Source organism: Pseudophryne corroboree, chromosome 12, assembly GCF_028390025.1.
Source record: "Pseudophryne corroboree isolate aPseCor3 chromosome 12, aPseCor3.hap2, whole genome shotgun sequence".
Classification (NCBI taxonomy): domain Eukaryota; kingdom Metazoa; phylum Chordata; class Amphibia; order Anura; family Myobatrachidae; genus Pseudophryne; species Pseudophryne corroboree.
Window position 1 is genome coordinate 61,371,024 of NC_086455.1, and position 23,707 is coordinate 61,394,730.

At 46.9% G+C, this 23,707-nt stretch overlaps 1 protein-coding gene across 2 annotated transcripts in view; it reads left to right on the plus strand.

Moving 5' to 3' along the window:
- CDKL1 (cyclin dependent kinase like 1) overlaps positions 1-23,707 on the plus strand; it is a 132,076-nt gene that overhangs the window by 59,770 nt on the left and 48,599 nt on the right. For both annotated transcript variants that reach the window (XM_063947558.1, XM_063947559.1), the window contains exon 3: positions 19,300-19,421. In XM_063947558.1, coding sequence (XP_063803628.1) covers positions 19,300-19,421 — 122 coding nt within the window. The remainder of the gene's footprint in view (positions 1-19,299; positions 19,422-23,707) is intronic.

Sequence of the window (23,707 nt, forward strand, 5' to 3'; positions counted from 1 at the left end):
AACGGAAAGCCGAGCCACGAACTGAAAGGGGCCCCATGTTTTCACATGGGACTCCTTTCCCCGAATGCCAGAAACCCACTCTGACTGATGTCTAAGTGGGTTTCTTCAGCCAATCAGGGAGTGCTACGTTGTAGCACTCTCCTGATCGGCTGTGTGCTCCTGTACTGAGTGACAGGCGGCACACGGCAGTGTTACAATGTAGCGCCTATGCGCTCCATTGTAACCAATGGTGGGAACTTTCTGCTCAGCGGTGACGTCACTTTAGGTCAACCGCAGGGCAGAAAGTTCCCACCATTGGTTACAATGGAGCGCATAGGCGCTACATTGTAACACTGCCGTGTGCCGCCTGTCACTCAGTACAGGAGCACACAGCCGATCAGGAGAGTGCTACAACGTAGCACTCCCTGATTGGCTGAAGAAACCCACTTAGACATCAGTCAGAGTGGGTTTCTGGCATTCGGGGAAAGGAGTCCCATGTGAAAACATGGGGCCCCTTTCAGTTCGTGGCTCGGCTTTCCGTTTTCTTATTTTATGCAAGTACGTGGATTACAAATGGATGCCCCGAGGACCCTGGGACCCGCGATCTGGTGAGTAGAATTTATTCAACAGGTACCCCTTGGATTCTACTGGAGAAGAGGACCGACCTGCGTGTGAACATAAGGTAAGTATGTATGTATGTTTGTGTGCATGTATGTAATAAATCTTTACTTTCACGGTGTGTGTGTCTTGTCTTTTTTTGGGTATTTTTTTAGTAGTAGTACTACAGGTACCAGCGGGCCCGTTTTTCCGTCGCATGCTGGTACTTGTGGTTCTCCAAGTACCAGCATGCGGGGGAGGCTTGCTGGGCCTTGTAGTACTGCTACTAAAAACAATATCTTTTCATTATCACAAAAGGCTATCAGCCTCCCCATCCGCAGCCCATTGGATGGGGGGGGACAGCCTCGGGCTTCACCCCTGGCCATTGGGTGGCTGGGGGGGGGGGGGGACCCCTTGATTGAAGGGGTCCCCACTCCCCCAGGGTACCCCGGCCAGGGGTGACTAGTTGGATTTTTGATGCCACGGCCGCAGGGCACTATATCAAAGTGACCCCCGGCTGTGGCATTATCTGTCCAGCTAGTGGAGCCCGGTGCTGGTTTTAAAAATACGGGGGACCCCTACTCTTTTTGTCCCCCGTATTTCTCTATCGTCCTAGTGGATGCTGGGGTTCCTGAAAGGACCATGGGGAATAGCGGCTCCGCAGGAGACAGGGCACAAAAAGTAAAGCTTTTCCGATCAGGTGGTGTGCACTGGCTCCTCCCCCTATGACCCTCCTCCAGACTCCAGTTAGATTTTTGTGCCCGGCCGAGAAGGGTGCAATCTAGGTGGCTCTCCTAAAGAGCTGCTTAGAGAAAGTTTAGCTAGGTTTTTTATGTTACAGTGATTCCTGCTGGCAACAGGATCACTGCAGCGAGGGACTGAGGGGAGAAGGAGTCAACTCACCTGCGTGCAGGATGGATTGGCTTCTTGGCTACTGGACATCAAGCTCCAGAGGGACGATCACAGGTACAGCCTGGATGGTCACCGGAGCCGCGCCGCCGGCCCCCTTGCAGATGCTGAAGACAGAAGAGGTCCAGAATCGGCGGCTGAAGACTCCTGCAGTCTTCTAAAGGTAGCGCACAGCACTGCAGCTGTGCGCCATTTTCCTCTCAGCACACTTCACACGGCAGTCACTGAGGGTGCAGGGCGCTGGGAGGGGGGCGCCCTGGGAGGCAAAATGAGTACCTATAAAGGCTAAAAATACCTCACATATAGCCCTAGAGGCTATATGGAGATATTTAACCCCTGCCTGATTTCTCAAAATAGCGGGAGACGAGCCCGCCGGAAAAGGGGCGGGGCCTATCTCCTCAGCACACGGCGCCATTTCCTCTCACAGCTCCGCTGGTCAGGACGGCTCCCAGGTCTCTCCCCTGCACTGCACTACAGAAACAGGGTAAAACAGAGAGGGGGGGCAAATTTATGGCGATATTTTTATATAACAAAGCAGCTATAGGGGAGCACTTATTATAAGGCTATCCCTGATATATATATAGCGCTTTTGGTGTGTGCTGGCAAACTCTCCCTCTGTCTCCCCAAAGGGCTAGTGGGTCCTGTCTTCATTAGGAGCATTCCCTGTGTGTCTGCTGTGTGTCGGTACGTGTGTGTCGACATGTATGAGGACGATATTGGTGTGGAGGCGGAGCAATTGCCAAATATGGGGATGTCACCTCCTAGGGGGTCGACACCAGAATGGATGCCTTTATTTATGGAACTACGGGATAGTGTCAACACGCTAAAGCAGTCGTTTGACGACATGAGACGGCCGGACAATCAATTAGTGCCTGTCCAGGCGACTCAAACACCGTCAGGGGCTGTGAAACGCCCTTTGCCTCAGTCGGTCGACACAGACCCAGACACAGGCGATGACTCCAGTGGTGACGGTGACGAATCAACCGTATTTTCCAGTAGGGCCACACGTTATATGATTTTGGCAATGAAGGAGGCGTTACATTTAGCTGATACTACAGGTACCACTAAACAGGGTATTATGTGGGGTATGAAAAAACTACCTATAGTTTTTCCTGAATCAGAAGAACTAAATGACGTGTGTAATGAAGCGTGGGTTGCCCCTGATAAAAAGCTGATAATTTCAAAGAAATTATTGGCATTATACCCTTTCCCGCCAGAGGTTAGGGAGCGCTGGGAAACACCTCCTAGGGTGGACAAGGCGCTAACACGCTTATCTAAACAAGTGGCGTTACCCTCTCCTGAGACGGCCGCACTTAAAGATCCATCAGATAGGAGGATGGAAAATATCCAAAAAAGTATATACACACATGCAGGTGTTATACTACGACCAGCTGTAGCAACTGCCTGGATGGGCAGTGCGGGGGTAGTTTGGTCAGAATCCCTGATTGAAAATATTGATACCCTGGACAGGGACAATATTTTACTGTCGTTAGAACAAATAAAGGATGCATTTCTTTATATGCGTGATGCACAGAGGGATATATGCACACTGGCATCACGGGTAAGTGCTATGTCCATTTCGGCCAGAAGAGCTTTATGGACGCGACAGTGGACAGGCGATGCGGATTCAAAACGGCATATGGAAGTTTTGCCGTATAAGGGGGAGGAGTTATTTGGAGTCGGTCTATCAGATTTGGTGGCCACGGCTACAGCCGGGAAATCCACCTTTCTACCTCAAGTCACTCCCCAACAGAAAAAGGCACCGACTTTTCAACCGCAGCCCTTTCGTTCCTTTAAAAATAAGAGAGCAAAGGGCTATTCATATTTGCCACGAGGCAAAGGTCGAGGGAAGAGACAGCAACACGCAGCTCCTTCCCAGGATCAGAAGCCCTCCCCGGCTTCTACAAAAGCCTCAGCATGACGCTGGGGCTTCTCAAGCGGACTCGGGGACGGTGGGCGGTCCTCTCAAAAATTACAGCGCGCAGTGGGCTCACTCGCAAGTAGATCCCTGGATCCTGCAGATAATATCTCAGGGATACAGGTTGGAATTAGAGACAGATCCACCTCGCCGTTTCCTGAGGTCTGCTTTACCAACGTCCCCCTCCGAAAGGGAGACGGTGTTGGAAGCCATTCACAAGCTGTACTCTCAGCAGGTGATAGTCAAGGTACCTCTTCTGCAACAAGGGAAGGGGTATTATTCCACTCTTTTTGTGGTACCGAAGCCGGATGGCTCGGTAAGGCCTATTCTAAATCTGAAGTCCTTGAACCTGTACATAAAGAAGTTCAAGTTCAAAATGGAGTCACTCAGAGCAGTGATAGCGAACCTGGAAGAGGGGGACTTTATGGTATCCTTGGACATCAAGGATGCGTATCTCCACGTTCCAATTTACCCCTCACACCAGGGGTACCTCAGGTTCGTTGTACAAAACTGTCACTATCAGTTTCAGACGCTGCCGTTCGGATTGTCCACGGCACCTCGGATCTTTACAAAGGTAATGGCCGAGATGATGATTCTTCTTCGAAGAAAAGGCATATTAATTATCCCATACTTGGACGATCTCCTAATAAGGGCGAGGTCCAGAGAACAGCTAGAGATGGGATTAGCACTGTCTCAAGAAGTGCTAAAACAGCACGGGTGGATTCTGAATATTCCAAAATCCCAGTTAATGCCGACAACTCGTCTGCTGTTCCTAGGGATGATTCTGGACACGGTTCAGAAAAAGGTTTTTCTCCCGGAGGAAAAAGCCAAGGAGTTATCCGAGCTTGTCAGGAACCTCCTAAAACCAGGAAAGGTGTCTGTACATCAATGCACAAGAGTCCTGGGAAAAATGGTGGCTTCTTACGAAGCGATTCCATTCGGCAGATTCCACGCAAGAATTTTCCAAAGGGATCTGTTGGACAAATGGTCAGGGTCGCATCTTCAGATGCACCTACGGATAACCCTGTCTCCAAGGACAAGAGTGTCTCTTCTGTGGTGGTTGCAGAGTGCTCATCTATTGGAGGGCCGCAGATTCGGCATACAGGATTGGATCCTGGTGACCACGGACGCCAGCCTGAGAGGCTGGGGAGCAGTCACACAAGGAAGAAACTTCCAGGGAGTATGGACGAGCCTGGAAACGTCTCTTCACATAAACATTCTGGAACTAAGAGCAATATACAATGCTCTAAACCAGGCAGAACCTCTGCTTCAGGGAAAACCGGTATTGATCCAGTCGGACAACATCACGGCAGTCGCCCATGTGAACAGACAGGGCGGCACAAGAAGCAGGAGGGCAATGGCAGAAGCTGCAAGGATTCTTCGCTGGGCAGAGAATCATGTGATAGCACTGTCAGCAGTGTTCATCCCGGGAGTGGACAACTGGGAAGCAGACTTCCTCAGCAGACACGATCTTCACCCGGGAGAGTGGGGACTTCATCCAGAAGTCTTCCACATGCTGGTAACCCGTTGGGAAAGACCAATGGTGGACATGATGGCGTCTCGCCTCAACAAAAAACTGGACAGGTATTGCGCCAGGTCAAGAGATCCGCAGGCAATAGCTGTGGACGCGCTGGTAACGCCTTGGGTGTACCAGTCGGTGTATGTGTTTCCTCCTCTGCCTCTCATACCAAAAGTATTGAGAATTATACGGCAAAGAGGCGTAAGAACGATACTAGTGGTTCCGGATTGGCCAAGGAGGACTTGGTACCCGGAACTTCAAGAGATGATCACGGAAGATCCGTGGCCTCTACCTCTAAGGAGGGACTTGCTTCAGCAGGGTCCCTGTCTGTTTCAAGACTTACCGCGGCTGCGTTTGACGGCATGGCGGTTGAACGCCGGATCCTAAAGGAAAGAGGCATGCCGGAAGAAGTCATTCCTACTTTGATTAAAGCAAGGAAGGAAGTAACCGTGCAACATTATCACCGAATTTGGCGAAAATATGTTGCGTGGTGCGAAGATCGGAGTGCTCCGACGGAGGAATTTCAACTGGGTCGATTCCTACATTTCCTGCAATCAGGATTGTCAATGGGTCTCAAATTGGGATCTATTAAGGTTCAAATTTCGGCCCTGTCGATTTTCTTTCAAAAAGAATTGGCTTCAGTCCCTGAAGTCCAGACCTTTGTTAAGGGAGTGCTGCATATACAGCCTCCTGTGGTGCCTCCAGTGGCACCGTGGGATCTAAATGTGGTTTTGGACTTCCTAAAATCTCATTGGTTCGAACCACTAAAAAAGGTGGATTTGAAATATCTCACATGGAAAGTGACCATGCTTCTAGCCCTGGCTTCTGCCAGGAGAGTGTCAGAATTGGCAGCTTTATCTTACAAAAGCCCATATCTGATTTTCCATTCGGACAGGGCAGAACTGCGGACTCGTCCGCATTTTCTCCCTAAGGTGGTGTCAGCATTTCATCTGAACCAGCCTATTGTAGTGCCTGCGGCTACAAGTGACTTGGAGGACTCCAAGTTACTGGACGTTGTCAGAGCATTAAAAATATATATTGCAAGGACAGCTGGAGTCAGAAAATCTGACTCGTTGTTTATATTGTATGCACCCAACAAGATGGGTGCTCCTGCGTCTAAGCAGACGATTGCTCGTTGGATCTGTAGCACAATCCAACTTGCACATTCTGTGGCAGGCTTGCCACAGCCTAAATCTGTAAAGGCCCACTCCACAAGGAAGGTGGGCTCATCTTGGGCGGCTGCCCGAGGGGTCTCGGCATTACAACTTTGCCGAGCAGCTACGTGGTCAGGGGAGAACACGTTTGTAAAATTTTACAAATTTGATACTCTGGCTAAGGAGGACCTGGAGTTCTCTCATTCGGTGCTGCAGAGTCATCCGCACTCTCCCGCCCGTTTGGGAGCTTTGGTATAATCCCCATGGTCCTTTCAGGAACCCCAGCATCCACTAGGACGATAGAGAAAATAAGATTTTACTTACCGATAAATCTATTTCTCGGAGTCCGTAGTGGATGCTGGGCGCCCATCCCAAGTGCGGATTATCTGCATAAGTTGTACATAGTTATTGTTAACTAATTCGGGTTATTGTTAAAGGAAGCCATCTTTCAGAGGCTCCGCTGTTATCATACTGTTAACTGGGTTTAGATCACAAGTTGTACGGTGTGATTGGTGTGGCTGGTATGAGTCTTACCCGGGATTCAAAATCCTCCCTTATTGTGTACGCTCGTCCGGGCACAGTACCTAACTGGAGTCTGGAGGAGGGTCATAGGGGGAGGAGCCAGTGCACACCACCTGATCGGAAAAGCTTTACTTTTTGTGCCCTGTCTCCTGCGGAGCCGCTATTCCCCATGGTCCTTTCAGGAACCCCAGCATCCACTACGGACTCCGAGAAATAGATTTATCGGTAAGTAAAATCTTATTTTTTGGAACCAGGACCAGGCGCAGAGCCCGATGCTGGTTGCTTAAATATGGGGGAACCCCTGTCAATTTTTTCCCCATATTTCTGCAACCAGGATCGGCTCAAAGAGCCCGAGGCTGGTTATGCTTAGGAGGGGGGACCCCACGCAATTTTTTTTAATAAAATAACAACTTTCCCACCCCTTCCCACTGATATACATGCACGGATCTCATGGATCCCTGCATGCCTATCCAATCACGGGAAAAAAAAGCAGGTCTGTTTTTTTTTAGCACTTTTTTACGAGTTGTAATTTTTCACGGCAGTGTTTTTTTTTTTTTTTGCTTTGCACTTCTTAGTAAATTACCGAGATTCATACTTAAACAGCCGCGTTTTGACCGATGGTGTATTCATTCGTAATTTTTTTCTTGGACTTGCAAAAAATTACGAATGCCCTCTTCACTGCCATGATTATTGCTTAGTAAATTACCGAGATGACACTTTGATGAAAAAACGGCATCTCGGTCAAAATCGGGAGCTTAGTAAATTTACCCCGTTGTGTGATGGGACTGCTTAGGAGTTCTGCCAGATGGAAGCAGTGAGTTATAACCTGATGGGACTTTGATGGTCTGTTTGAGGCTGCTTAGGATTTCTGCCACATGGGTGCAGCGAGTTATGGGTGTGGATGGAATGGCAGCATTTGGATGGAAACCCTTGTACAGTATTTCTGTAAGCTGTTGGCTGCTACTGTAGTCTTTCTATAAACATCAATTTTAGTCTAGATCTTTCTGAATAACCAGGAGGGGGTCAGCACTCCAACACTTGTAACCTTACTTTCATTGTTCTTTTACACTGTTAAATTGGCTCTCCCGGCTTTGTTGCTTTGGTACAAATAAATGGAGAATGACTAGATGGTTGCAATGCCTTACCCTCACTATCAGGCCACTGACCTCAGCATCTCCTGTCTGATGGAGTTTTATGGGCAGTGGCTACAGCTTGTAATATCGTCACCGGTGTTTCTTCTTTATCCCACGCCAGAGAGTGGCAGCCCGGAATGCCCAGTAGCCTTTATCAGTATTAGTCTAACATGTGGAGACCTGCTTGAGAAGTGTTTTCCCTGCGCTCAGTAAATAGTAACAACCTCTGTTTATTGATCCTTGGAATACCAGGCACTATCTGCCAGTGTGTTTGTGTAGCTAAGCTGCTCTGATCCTCCCTATACAGACCTGTTAGAGAGCAAATATTTAGTGAACGCTGAGTTGTAACCAACAATACCTGCTGGAGCAGCATTTGCTAGAGGCGGGGAGAAATCCTGTTTGTGTGTCCTGTGAGCAGCAGGAAAACCTGGTCTTTCAGTCCCCTGTTTGTGTTTTGATTATGGAGGTATTAGTTGATGTTTTCCCATTGCCTCTGCGACATGGGTCATGTAAATCTTTCTGCACATGTTATACCGTGAAATCCTAACCTACTGCACGACTGTTTCAGTACACAGTATTAAACCCCTCCCTGTGATGTACTGTAGGAGTAGCAGCAAAATGTTCCCACTGATGTGGTGTTTTTTTTCTCTTTGTGTATAAAGTTTTGGTTCAACAGGAGGCCGTGAAAAAAACTGCTATGTATGAAACCTGATGTTTCACGCACATTTACAATGGTTTGAGGTCTGCCCATGCTCCGGTCTCTTTCTGCAAGTACTTTGACTTGCTGCCGGCATTCGGGGGCGGGAAACGGTCAGCTTTCCCATTTTCTATGAGTGGCAAGGCCAGGGTTTGCATTTTCCGATGCAGATTTACTGGCCTGGGCTACGGAGCTGGTTGGTGATCTGATGCTGCCTCTTTGGATAATAATAATAATTTCACTTATATAGAGCTCTTTCTGCAACAGGGCTCAAGGCTGTATGCAGCTCTCAGATTTGCAGTGGCGTCAGTCTGCGTTTTTTTTCCTCAGACACCTGCTGTGGCATTAGCATATTATAGCATCGATGCTTCGTCCATCTCTGAATCCAGCCCATAATGCATGGCACAGGGAAAAGCCATAGATTTTTAAACTCTTAAGCCGGCTACACATCAGAACGACCGGCAATTGGGCAAATGGTTGGATTGATTTCCCTTCGCCGCGGACCATGCCAGATTACCGGAACACACCATAAAGATTTAATGAACGACAGAATGATCACTAACCGTCTGTCGTTAATATGCATGGCGCCGCATGCAATATTTATTTATTAATTAATGGTTTCTTATATAGCGCAGCATATTCCATTGCAATTTATTGTCCAGCTGGCTGTGCAGTGCGGCCGACTGGAAGATGTTGCATACGACCCGCGGAAGCTCAATCCATACCACACATCAGATGATATGACAATTTGTTGTTCCGTTACAGCAAATCATGCCTATATAGGGGGTCATTCCGAGTTGATCGCTCGCTGCCGATTTTCGCAGCGCAGCGATCAGGTGAAAAAACGCATGCGTATAACCCGCAATGCGCACATGCGACGTACGGGTACAAAGCCTTTTGTGGTTGTGCTCAGGTTCTAGCAAAGTTTTCCTTCGCACTGGCGGCCGCTTGAAGATTGACAGGATGGGGGCGTTTCTGGGTGTCAACTGACCGTTTTCAGGGAGTGTTTGCAAAAACGTAGGCGTGGCTGGGCGTTCGCTGGGCGGGTGTATGACGTCAAATTCGGACACGAATAGGCTGTTTTTGCAGAGCTCGGCTGCACATGCGTTCACACTTCTGCTAAGCTAAAATACACTCCCCAGTGGGCGTTGGCATAGCGTTTGCACGGCTGCTAAAACTAGCTAGCGAGCGATCAACTCGGAATGACCCCCATTGTCCTGATGTGTACCCAGTAAATGGGCAAAATTAAATTGTCCCTCACCACATCCGTTTGCGCCCGCCGGCAGCTATTCAATTGTGTCTGCCGACGGGCACGATGAAAATTTCAGCTCGCTACCCTGGGGGTGGCAAGCTGAAATGACGAAAACTGACCCGTTTGGACGCCATAATGGGACCCATTAGTTTAGTCGGGTTTAGCCACATAAAGCTATAGGTGCGATATGGGTGATAACGGGGATCAATTAAGTATCGCTCCACGATTTCCCGTCACTTTAGATGGAAGATCAGGTGCGATATAACAAATACTACCACATGACTAGCGTAGTTAGAACAAACACTGAATTTTGGGTTCCACGGACTATTTTATTTTAAAGGTATAATATGAAAATACATTTTTTAGAAAATATCAAAGACAAAACAACCAAGAATTCCTAAATTCTTGTCTAGGAGTAAAGTGGGAAAAAATGCATAATATTCAATACAATTAAAATGATCTAAAGTATATTTCTGGTGCAGGGGCGTGCGGAAGTCTGTTTTTCTCCGTTGACCATAGAAACCAAGAACATTTAAAATAAAATCTGTTTGAAGTCACACCTCCTGGGCCTGATTGAGAGGTGGACGCAGTTGCGATGTTGGATGCAAGCAGCCGATGCGTTCAGTCTGCACCCGAGTCGCACTGTGCATGCTTTCAGACGGTTACCGCTAAAAAACAGATGGAAATTGCACGCAAACAGATGCAATATTGGTGAGTGTTTCTGGGTTGTATCGGTGTGGGTGGCTAGCAAGAGGTGGGACTGTTGCGCTCTTCGACTCTGTGCAGAAGCTGCGCTGGTAGGGAGCTGCTCTATCACCACCGTGCAATGCTTTTGTACTTGTGCGGCGGGGGAGGGGAGGGGGGCAGACATGCGGTGCGGACTAGCTCTGTGCTGGGCGCCGGCCCGCATGTCAGGGTGGCTGATCATAGCGCACGGCTACGATCGCGTCACCAACCCGGCATATGCCGGGTTGTGACTGCTGATGGGAAAGGGGCCGAGCACGGGTCGCAGCAGGGGGCAGCTCCCGTGTCAGGCTCCCGGCTGCGACCCGTGCTCGTAAGTGGAAAAGGGATATTAGGCCCATAGTCGGTGAGGTTGAAAAAAGACTAGTAGTCCATCGAGTTCAACCTGAATTATATTGTATTCCCTATTCTATATATCCTCGTATATCTTTTTCCGTTAGGAATTTGTCTAACCCATTTTTAAACGCATTGACTAAGTCCGCCATTACAACCTTCTCTGGCAGTGTATTCCATATTCGTATTGCCCTTACAGTGAAGAATCCCTTTCTGCGCGGAATACGAAATTTCTTCCCTTTTAGCAGGTGTCCGCACATTTTGTGTAGAAGTCTCTTAGTAAACAACTCACATGATAGCTCTGCATATTGCCCCTATATATATATATATGATGCAGTTGTACTGACACATGCGGCCATGTGGAGGTTCTGTGTCTCCATTGGGCTCTGATGGTGCGACCTCATATGCATAGTGGCAGAAGGCATCTCAGTATGAAGATCATCAGCCACTGAATGACACATTTTGAACTGTACTTTTTAAGCCAAACCTGTTTTGTATAGAATGACCGCTGGTAGAATATTTTAGATGGTTCTGTGTAAATATCTGATGTAACAACATCTTGAGAAAGTGCTACTCTGTCCAAAAAAATAAAAATATGGCCCACACAAAAAGGATATATGTGAGATTAACTTTGCTGGGTCTCAGTCTTTAGGCCAGGTCTGTGAAATGCTTTTGTGCCCGGCCAAGAAAAAAATGTGAGGGAGTTGTATCAAACCTAAAGAAAGAAAGTGGAAGTAGTGTCCATAGCAACAAATCAGCTTTTAGATATCATATAGATAATTCTATAAAATGGTATCTAGAAAATGGTTGCTATGAGCAACTCCTTGACTTTTCCACCTTAGAAAGTTTGATATATTTCCCCTGCTAAGTGCTGGACAACTAAAAATCGGAATGTGCTTGCATGGTTGCTTGAGCATGCCACATTTTAATGCACAGTACTAATCCGAGGGAGGGTAGTACATGGCACAGCCTGGCCCTTTAGGTAAATATTGGTTGTGGTCTAGTGCTCCTTGTGCACTCCTTGGATGCAGAGTGGAGGTATGAATAGAACAGGTGGGTGGTACTTGGAGAAGCCGTTCTGAGCAAAACGTATAATTAGACCAATTGTCATCTTACCCCTGCCCCTAGTTTCCGCTGATCCCCACCTACTTTGCAAGTGGGTAAGCACTATATCAGAAGAATTTCCTGAGCTTCCTGGTGTCTGGAACGTTGCACATTGGTGGACTCCCCATCCTCAATGGTTTAAGAAGCTTTTAGGAGGACAAAAAATTGCTATTGAGGCTACACATCCCCAAAAGATTATGGGCTAAGAAACCCTAATCTACTTAGACTGCATATTCCTTAAATCAGGCATGTCCTAACTACGGCCCTCCAGCTGTTGTGAAACTACATATCCCAGCATGCCCTGATACAGTTTTGCTGTCAGAGAATGTTAAAGCTGTGTCAGGGTATGCTGGGATGTGTAGTTTATCAACAGCTGAAGGGCCGAAGTTTGGACATGCCTGCCTTAAATGGTGTGCAGAATGTCATCTGGATGATTCTTTCTCTGTTCTATTACACCGAGACTCTCTGATCATGTATCATCATCACATACAGAAGACGAGAAGAAAAGCAGTGGAGACCACAACTTGTAGTAAATTCTACAACAACAGGATCAACAAAAAGTGCAAATACATAAAAATATAGCAGAGGTTGCATACCAAAAATCACTTTAAATGTATTTGTAAACGTATGGTCTGTACATAACTGTATTGACATATTGCAAGCATACCCCCAATAACTTGGAAAATGGGGAAAGGCTGGTATGTAAAGGTATCTTTGGGGTGTCTCACACGCACTCGTACTCACGGTAATCAAGGTTTTGACTTTCACATCAAGGTATCTTTGTGATATCCAGAACTGACGTCTATGTAAAATGTTTTAATAAATGGATATAGCTTGCAACATTAATAAACTGGTAACAATAATGTTTTAGACAAAATAAAATAAAACCACACGGGTGACAACAGTACATCTGGGAGTCCCTTGGGGCTATCATTGTGGCCATAAATAATAATTTTGAGACTGAGAAACTGTATGGGTCAAAAAAGAGGAACATACCTCCTCCCAGAATGTAGTTGTGGACCACCACTGTCTGTTTCCTCCTGGAGACATGTACCCCCAATTTCTCTATCGTCCTAGTGGATGCTGGGGTTCCTGAAAGGACCATGGGGGAATAGCGGCTCCGCAGGAGACAGGGCACAAAAGTAAAGCTTTCCGATCAGGTGGTGTGCACTGGCTCCTCCCCCTATGACCCTCCTCCAAGCCTGTTAGATTTTTGTGCCCGGCCGAGAAGGGTGCAATCTAGGTGGCTCTCCTAAAGAGCTGCTTAGAAAAGTTTAGCTTAGGTTTTTTATTTTACAGTGAGTCCTGCTGGCAACAGGATCACTGCAACGAGGGACTTAGGGGAGAAGAAGTGAACTCACCTGCGTGCAGGATGGATTGGCTTCTTGGCTACTGGACATCAGCTCCAGAGGGACGATCACAGGTACAGCCTGGATGGTCACCGGAGCCTTGCCGCCGGCCCCCTTGCAGATGCTGAAGTAAGAAGAGGTCCAGAATCGGCGGCAGAAGACTCCTGCAGTCTTCTAAAGGTAGCGCACAGCACTGCAGCTGTGCGCCATTTTCCTCTCAGCACACTTCACACGGCAGTCACTGAGGGTGCAGGGCGCTGGGAGGGGGGCGCCCTGGGAGGCAAATGAATACCTATTTTGGCTAAAAATACCTCACATATAGCCTCCGGAGGCTATATGGAGATATTTAACCCCTGCCAGAATCCGTTAAGAGCGGGAGACGAGGCCGCCGAAAAAGGGGCGGGGCCTATCTCCTCAGCACACAGCGCCATTTTCCCTCACAGAAAGGCTGGAGGGAAGGCTCCCAGGCTCTCCCCTGCACTGCACTACAGAAACAGGGTTAAAACAGAGAGGGGGGGGCACTAAATTGGCGTTAGAAATATATAAAAAAGATGCTATAAGGGAAAACACTTATATAAGGTTGTCCCTATATAATTATAGCGTTTTTGGTGTGTGCTGGTAAACTCTCCCTCTGTCTCTCCAAAGGGCTAGTGGGTCCTGTCCTCTATCAGAGCATTCCCTGTGTGTGTGCTGTGTGTCGGTACGTGTGTGTCGACATGTATGAGGACGATGTTGGTGAGGAGGCGGAGCAATTGCCTGTAATGGTGATGTCACTCTCTAGGGAGTCGACACCGGAATGGATGGCTTATTTAGGAAATTACGTGATAATGTCAACACGCTGCAAGGTCGGTTGACGACATGAGACGGCCGACAAACAATTAGTACCGGTCCAGACGTCTCAAAAACACCGTCAGGGGTTTTAAAACGCCCGTTTACTTTAGTCGGTCGACACAGACACAGACAGGGACACTGAATCCAGTGTCGACGGTGAATAAACAAACGTATTCCTTATTAGGGCCACACGTTAAAGGCAATGAAGGAGGTGTTACATATTTCTGATACTACAAGTACCACAAAAGAGGGTATTATGTGGGATGTGAAAAAACTACCGTAGTTTTTCCTGAATCAGATAAATTAAATAAAGTGTGTGATGATGCGTGGGTTCCCCCCGATAGAAAATTATGGGCGGTATACCCTTTCCCGCCAGAAGTTAGGGCGCGTTGGGAAACACCCCTTAGGGTGGATAAGGCGCTCACACGCTTATCAAAACAAGTGGCGGTACCGTCTATAGATAGGGCCGTCCTCAAGGACCAGCTGACAGGAGGCTGGAAAAATATCATAAAAAGTATATACACACATACTGGTGTTATACTGCGACCAGCGATCGCCTCAGCCTGGATGTGCAGAGCTGGGGTGGCTTGGTCGGATTCCCTGACTAAAAATATTGATACCCTTGACAGGGACAGTATTTTATTGACTATAGAGCATTTAAAGGATGCATTTCTATATATGCGAGATGCACAGAGGGATATTTGCACTCTGGCATCAAGAGTAAATGCGATGTCCATATCTGCCAGAAGATGTTATGGACACGACAGTGGTCAGGTGATGCAGATTCCAAACGGCACAAAGGTGTATTGCCGTATAAAGGAAGAGGAGTTATTTGGGGTCGGTCCATCGGACCTGGTGGCCACGGCAACTGCTGGAAAATCCGCCGTTTTTACCCTAAGTCACATCTCTGCAGAAAAAGACACCGTCTTTTCAGCCTCAGTCCTTTCGTCCCTATAAGATCATATCTGCCCAGGGATAGAGGAAAGGGAAGAAGACTGCAGCAGGCAGCCCATTCCCAGGAACAGAAGCGTTCCACCGCTTCTGACAAGTTCTCAGCATGGCGCTGAGACCGTACAGGACCCCTGGATCCTACAAGTAGTATCCCAGGGGTACAGATTGGAATGTCGAGACGTTTCCCCTTCGCAGGCTCCTGAAGTCTGCTTTACCAAGGTCTCCCTCCGACAAGGAGGCAGTATGGGAAAAAATTCACAAGCTGTATTCCCAGCAGGTGATAATTAAATTACCCCTCCTACTACAAGAAAAGGGGTATTATTCCACACTATATTGTGGTACTGAAGCCAGAAGGCTAGGTGAGACTTATTCTAAAAAAATTTTTGAACACTTACAAAGGTTCAAATCAAGATGGAGTCACTCAGAGCAGTGATAACGAACCAGGAAGAAGGGGACTATATAGTGTCCCGGGACATCAGGGATGCTTACCTCTATGTCCCAAATTTGCCCTTCTCACTAAGGGTACCTCAGGTTCGTGGTGCAGAACTGTCACTATCAGTTTCAGACGCTGCCGTTTGGATTGTCCACGGCACCCCGGGTCTTTACCAAGGTAATGGCCGAAATGATGATTCTTTTTCGAAGAAAAGGCGTCTTAATTATCCCTTACTTGGACGATCTCCTGATAAGGGCATAGTCCAGGGAACAGTTGGAGGTCGGAGTAGCACTATCTCGGATACTGCTACAACAGCACGGGTGGATTCTAAATATTCCAAAATCGCAGCTGATCCCGACGACACGTCTGCTGTGCCTAGGGATGATTCTGGACACAGTCCAGAAAAAGGTGTTTCTCCCGGAAGAGAAAGCCAGGGAGTTATCCAAGCTAGTCAGGAACCTCCTAAAAACAGTGCATCATTGCACAAGGGTCCTGGTAAAAATGGTGGCTTCCTACGAAGCAATTCCATTCGGCAGATTTCACGCAAGAACTTTTCAGTGGGATCTGCTGGACAAATGGTCCGGATCGCATCTTCAGATGCATCAGCGGATAACCCTATATCCAAGGACAAGGGTGTCTCTCCTGTGGTGGTTATAGAGTGCTCATCTTCTAGAGGGCCGCAGATTCGGCATTCAGGATTGGATGCTGGTGACCACGGAGCCCAGCCCGAGAGGCTGGGGAGCAGTCACACAAGGAAAAAATTTCCAGGGAGTGTGATCAAGTCTGGAGACTTTTCTCCACATAAATATACTGGAGCTAAGGGTAAATTTATAATGCTCTAAGCTTAGCAAGACCTCTGCTTCAAGGTCAGCCGGTATTGATCCAGTGGGAAAAACATCACGGCAGTCGCCCACGTAAACAGACAGGGCGACACAAGAAGCAGGAGGGCAATGGCAAAAACTGCAAGGACTTTTCGCTGGGCGGAAAATCATGTGATAGCACTGTCAGCAGTGTTTCATCCCGGGAATGGAAACTGGGAAGCAGACTTCCTCAGCAGGCACGACCTCCACCCGGGAGAGTGGAAACTTCATCGGGAAGTTTTTTCCACATGATTGTAAACCGTTGGGAAATACCAAAGGTGGACATGATGGCGTCCCGTCTGAACAAAAAACGGGACAGGTATTGCGCCAGGTCAAGAGACCCTCAGGCAATAGCTGTGGACGTTCTGGTAACACCGTGGGTGTACCAGTCGGTGTATGTGTTCCCTCCTCTGCTTCTCATACCTAAGGTGCTGAGAATTATAAGACGTAGAGGAGTAAGAACTATACTCATGGCTCCGGATTGGCCAAGAAGGACTTGGTACCCGGAACTTCAAGAGATGCTTACAGAGGTCTTATGGCCTCTGCCGCTAAGAAGGGACTTGCTTCAGCAAGTACCAGGTCTGTTCCAAGACTTACCGCAGCTGCGTTTGTCGGCATGGCGGTGGAAAGCCGGATCCTAAGGGAAAAGGCATTCCGGAAGAGGTCATTCCTACCCTGGTCAAAGCCAGAAAGGAGGTGACCGCACAACATTATCACCACATGTGGCGAAAATATGTTGCGTGGTGTGAGGCCAGGAAGGCCCCACAAAGAAATTTCAACTCGGTCGTTTCCTGCATTTCCTGCAAACAGGAGTGTCTATGGGCCTCAAATTGGGGTCCATTAAGGTTCAAATTTCGGCCCTGTCGATTTTCTTCCAGAAAGAATTGGCTTCAGTTCCTGAAGTCCAGAAGTTTGTCAAGGGAGTATTGCATATACAACCCCCTTTTGTGCCTCCAGTGGCACTGTGGGATCTCAACGTAGTTCTGGGATTCCTCAAATCACATTGGTTTAAAACCAGTCAAATCTGTGGATTTGAAGCATCTCACATGAAAAGTGACCATGCTCTTGGCCCTGGCCTGGACCAGGCGAGTGTCAAATTGGTGGTTTTTTCTCAAAAAAGCCCATATCTGTTTGTCCATTCGGACAGGGCAGAGCTGCGGACTCGTCCCCAGTTCTCTCCCTAAGGTGGTGTCAGTGTTTCACCTGAACCAGCTTATTGTGGTGCCTTGCACCTACTAGGGACTTGGAGGACTCCAAGTTGCTAGATGTTGTCAGGGCCCTGAAAATATGTTCCAGGACGGCTGGAGTCAGGAAAACTGACTTGCTGTTATCCTGTATGCACCCAACAAACTGGGTGCTCTTGCTTCTAAGCAGACTATTGCTAGTTGGATGTGTAATACAATTCAGCTTGCACATTCTGTGGCAGGCCTGCCACAGCCAAAATATGTAAATGCCCATTCCACAAGGAAGGTGGGCTCATCTTGGGCGGCTGCCCGAGGGGTCTCGGCTTTACAACTTTGCCGAGCAGCTACTTGGTCAGGGGCAAACACGTTTGCTAAATTCTACAAATTTGATACCCTGGCTAAGGAGGACCTGGAGTTCTCTCATTCGGTGCTGCAGAGTCATCCGCACTCTCCCGCCCGTTTGGGAGCTTTGGTATAATCCCCATGGTCCTTTCAGGAACCCCAGCATCCACTAGGACGATAGAGAAAATAAGAATTTACTTACCGATAATTCTATTTCTCGGAGTCCGTAGTGGATGCTGGGCGCCCATCCCAAGTGCGGATTATCTGCAATACTTGTACATAGTTACAAAAATCGGGTTATTATTGTTGTGAGCCATCTTTTCAGAGGCTCCGCTGTTATCATACTGTTAACTGGGTTTAGATCACAAGTTGTACGGTGTGATTGGTGTGGCTGGTATGAGTCTTACCCGGGATTCAAAATTCCTCCCTTATTGTGTACGCTCGTCCGGGCACAGTACCTAACTGGCTTGGAGGAGGGTCATAGGGGGAGGAGCCAGTGCACACCACCTGATCGGAAAGCTTTACTTTTGTGCCCTGTCTCCTGCGGAGCCGCTATTCCCCCATGGTCCTTTCAGGAACCCCAGCATCCACTACGGACTCCGAGAAATAGAATTATCGGTAAGTAAATTCTTATTATTATAATTTTTTACCACTAGTGTGGTGACTGGGTTAGGTATGGAATCCCAGTGGCTGTTGGAATCCCGGCGGTTAGAATACTGATGCCGGCAACCGCCGAATATCAACTACATCCCTGGTGACATCATAGGTAACGCCATCCTTTTTACACCGCCACCTTTTTTGTCAGTCTGGTGCACAAGGATCACAGGGATATATCCTAGGCTTATAAGGGGCAGCCACCTACAGTGAATTGCACAACCAATATGCCCATTTTTGTTGGTATTGGGTATAATCCGGTCTAATGGTAGACATGCATTAGGTCGACATGGTCATTAGGTTGACGGTGCTTATGGTTGACAGGTACAAAAGGTCGACATGACAGTGGTGGACACATATATGGTGGACACAACTTTTTAAGGTTTTTGTTGCATTTTTTTTTTTCAAATGTTTTATACTTTACCATTCACGTGGACTACGATTAAAAATGTTAATCTTGCTTGCAGCATGTTGAGGAAAGTGAGCAATTTAAGGGGTTCACTAATTGGGGTTCCCTGTGCTGTGACGGTAAACACAACACCCCCAAAAAATGTATTGTGTTGTCAACCTCTTTTTGTGTCGCCCATTTCCATGTCGACCGTTTCAAGTATCAACCTTTTGTACCTATCGACTTTTTCCATTGTCTACCTTATACCGGTCGACATGATGACCCTGTTGACCTCTGCCATGTCGACCATATGGGGTTGACCTATTGACTGTCAACCTAATTAGGGTTGACCTAATGATCCACACTCATTTTTGTTGTACTTCTCTTTACCTCCACATAGATACTATCCATTTGATAGGTTTCCTTCTTTTCTTTCTCTCTTTCAGCAATTAAAGCATCCTAACCTTGTGAACCTCCTGGAGGTGTTCAGACGGAAGAGGAAGCTACATTTGGTCTTCGAATATTGCGACCACACCGTCCTCCATGAGCTGGACCGGCATCCACGGGGGTGAGTGGGGAATAAGGCTACAGCTGGTGACGCACGTTAAGATACAAATCTTCAGCCAAGCAATAGAGATCTATTTACCGACCAACTGAATATAACACAGGGCCGGATCTAGGGGGGGGGGGGGGGGGGGGGCGAAGGGGGCGACCGCCCCCCCCCCCCTAACACAGTCATAGCCACGCCTACTTTTCAGCAGAAGAGAGCTCTCCAGGGAGAGCCTGAGGCAGAACGATGTGCTGCAGCTTATACCACAGCAGCACAGAGGAGCCAGGAGAGCAAGAGTTACAGAGCATTTGCTCCTCACTTGCTGGTGTGTGGGTACTAGGGCTAATAAATACAATTACCCCATAGCACAGTCACATGTACTTAGAACAATCACAAAGCTCTATCTTAGTCTCACTCAAAAAGTTCAGTCAGAATTGAGAGAGGAGGCGTTAGGATTGCAGATGGGAGGAGTTGGGACTGTAGAGGGAGGAGTCAAGATTGAACAGTAAACCGCCCCCCCTAAAGAAAAGTCTAGATCCGTCCCTGGTATAACATTAATCATAACCAGTCTGCTTCTTCAAATCATGTAGAAGGCAAGCATAATATTTAGTACATTGGTTGGAACATTTGATGGTCTTTGCAAATGCCCAAACTCATTCAGTTGCATCTTCATTGTAGATGAGTGTATTCTATACAATTCTCTGGTTCTCTCTCCTCTGTACCTCTCACCATCTTCCCTTGTTTCACATTAGCCACCACTCTTAGATGGGATACAGTCAATTTACCACCAATCAAAATCCCGACTGTCGAAATCTTGACAGCAATTGACAAACGGTCAAAATCCCGACAAGGTCAAAATCCCGACATGGACAAAATACCGAAATTTAAAATACCGACAAGGTCAAAATACCGGCATGTAAAATGCCGACATGAGTTTTTCAGGATTTTTTCATTGAAACCAACTTGTTCATACTTTACCATCCCAGTGGACCTGGAGGGGGAATATAATAGTGTGCCGAGCGCAGCAAGGCACCGTGCCCGAAGCATGGTGAGCGCAGCGGTACACTTATATGGTGTCTATGTCGGCATACACACAAAAAACAATGAAAAACGCATGTATGTATTTTGACCTGTCGGCATTTTACATGTCCTCTCCCCAGCAGTACATGTCATTAAGTAGTTCCTATCCTCCAGAAAGCAGAATTGTGGATTTATGGGGAAAATACAACTATCCGCTAGTTCTGCAATGCTAAGGGGGATATTGTGGGTGTAAAGTCTGAGCCTGCTCCACCCCCATAATATAACATTAATACACAAACAGTACTCAACTCATAACCAGTTTAGATCCACACAGCACCCTGTACATTTATTAACATATCTCGATTAACATAAGCAATCACATACTGTACACTAATGACATTATGTCATGATCAAATCAGCATAAGACAGCAGACAGCAGACTTTAGCAGGCATCCGCAAACAGTAACCACACCATCATGCCTCATACTTTGACTTCCAGAAGACCTGTCATCGTGTGAGTCTTATGTGGTACTAAACCTGAGGTCTCTCTACTTCTACCCCTACCCATTGTCTCCTACTACTACCATCATCACCCCCTCCACCTCACCAGCTGCCATATGTCCCTACTACTACTACTACTACTACTACCCCTACCCAATACTTTCATCACTTCTCCCACCTGCCATGTGTCCCTACTACTACTACCCCTACCCAGTTCCTTCTGCTACCACCATCTCCCCCACCTGGTATTTGTCCCTACTACTACCCCTACCCAGTCCTTCCTACTTTCATCACCTCTCCCACCTGCCATGTGTCCCTACTACTACCCCTACCCAGTCCCTCCTACTGTCAACACCACCTTCCCCAGCTGACATGTCTATGCAGAGCTGCCTGTTGCTACTGCTATGCAGCTCTCCAGCTATGCTTATATGCCCATGACCACAAAGGCTGAGTTGTTGTTGTTGTTGTTGTTGTTGTTTTTGTTGTGGGGGGAGGGGGGTGCGGCAAATAATATAGTACCTAGGGTTGGCCTGACCCCTAAATCCACCTATATTGAGGTCTGGGAAATTTGGAGGCCAAATCAACACCTTCAGCTACAGTTCTTGTCATGTTCCTCAAACCATTCCTAAACAAAAGTTGTTTTTTCTTTTAGTTTTTTAAAAAAAAGCATAGGGACTGCTTATCTCTACGTAATACAAGCAATCACCTCCTAGTTTATTTACCGTTTTCCTCTGATGGTATTGCATTATGCATGATTGTTCCTCTGATGAAACAGCACTTTTGGAATGCGGAGAAACCAGTTACGATAAGCAGATTGGACTTTTCATTTACTATGGACATATCCAGCATAGCCATTTGATTGCTGACAAGCGGATCCAGTAATTGTATTGCCACACCACTATCACCACGAGTGCACCACGAGTGAGGTATAGAGAGACACCGTCCTTTTCAACTGTACAGCTGTAGCGGTCGAGCATAGTGCCAACAGCCACTTATGAGAGTGGCGCCCGGCTGCCGAGTGATCATTCTTCAAAGTGTGTATCTCTAAGGACATGTTTGGTTGCCTCTCCCGTATATCATATGGACTTGATGGACCGCAGTGAAAGGAGGTGAGTATAACGCCCACAAATCTCCTACAGGCACTCTCCCTCCTCCTGCGTGAGATACATTTCTACACTTAAAAGTACTTATTTTTCATTTGTTATCTCTGTTATATATGAATTTTGTGTGAGGAGGCGAGCATAACGCCCATAGTACTCACTGGGCGCTCTCCCTCTTCTAACATTTAAAACTGAACAGCTACTCTCTGGCGAAAATGAACATAAATTGGATACTACTGAAAGTTTTTTAATGAGGATATGTCTAGTTGAAATAGTGCATTTGCATGTGATTATATATATATATATATATATATATATATATATATATATATATATATACCCTCTTTCTGCGCTGATTGAAAATAGAGTAATAGGGTAGAGATCACATTCAATAATTAGGATCGGCTGCCTTATTACACTAGGTTCCCTGTTATGAGGAACCAAAAAACAAATATGTAGTATTACTGTAATTGGCGCCTTGGGGTTGTTATAACACCCCTATTTTTGTGACAGAATGACCTAATGTCAAATAAAATCTTGTTTAGGAAAACAAACTATGTTTCAATATGCAAAATTTATTAAAATTTATAAACGCTCATCTGATACTGTATTGATATAACTGTCCATAAAACATTTCAACCACCACTAACATCCAGTGGTGGTCCACATAAGAGCAGATGTACAAATATTTCTTTTGCAAACTCCTCCTTCAAGGATTGTAAATTGGAGGTCAGATCACAACAAATTTGATAATCCAAAGCATTTCGTCTCTCGCAGAGACTTCATCAGGGGTACATCTTATTCGAGTAATTAGCCTCAAACAATCAATGGATTAATTTGCTCTGGGATATTAACATCGGTAAAAAGTGGATCATCCACTATGAGTAGGTAGCCAATAATGCCTGGCCAATCAGGAGGGATAAAAGTGTGGAAATTATGGAATAAAAAACCCACTGGAGATTCATATAATTCACAACCTGATCAATCTTTAAAATCAGCATGTGATACTCAAAGAATCAAGATCAGTAGTAGCACTCAATGGTTTTGTACCAATAGTGTGCTGTGCTGTGTGTCTCAGTATCACATATACTCTGTGTGTCCCAGTATATGTGATACTGGGACACACAGCAAAGTTGGAGCTTCTTCATTCAGCCCAATGCCCCCTTCTACAGTTTAGTGTTTTCTCTCCCACCCCATCTCCCACCACCTGTGCAGTAAAGGAGTAATTAGCAGAAATTACTGCTCTAGGTCCTCCATGCTGAGCGGAAGATAGGACACCCCCTACCACCCACAGGACATCAAATCTACAGCTGATAGCACCCCTTACTGCTGGAGGATGGGTAGGGGCCCCAGTGCATTGCTCTGCCCAGGGGCCTACACTGCTGTTAAGACGGCCCTGCGTATTATTGCACAGAGGAGCGCATTGTGAAGGCTTCAAATAAAACATTAAAGTGGATTCATTGGATGAGATTTAATAAATCATTTAAAAAAAAAAATGTAATAGACCTGTTGACTCACTCATGCCAGGCATCTCACGCTGCACGGCATATTGAGGCTAGATGTATGAGGAGGCATCTCACGCTGCACGGCATATTGAGGCTAGATGTATGAGGAGGCATCTCACGCTGCACGGCATATTGAGGCTAGATGTATGAGGAGGCATCTCACGCTGCACGGCATATT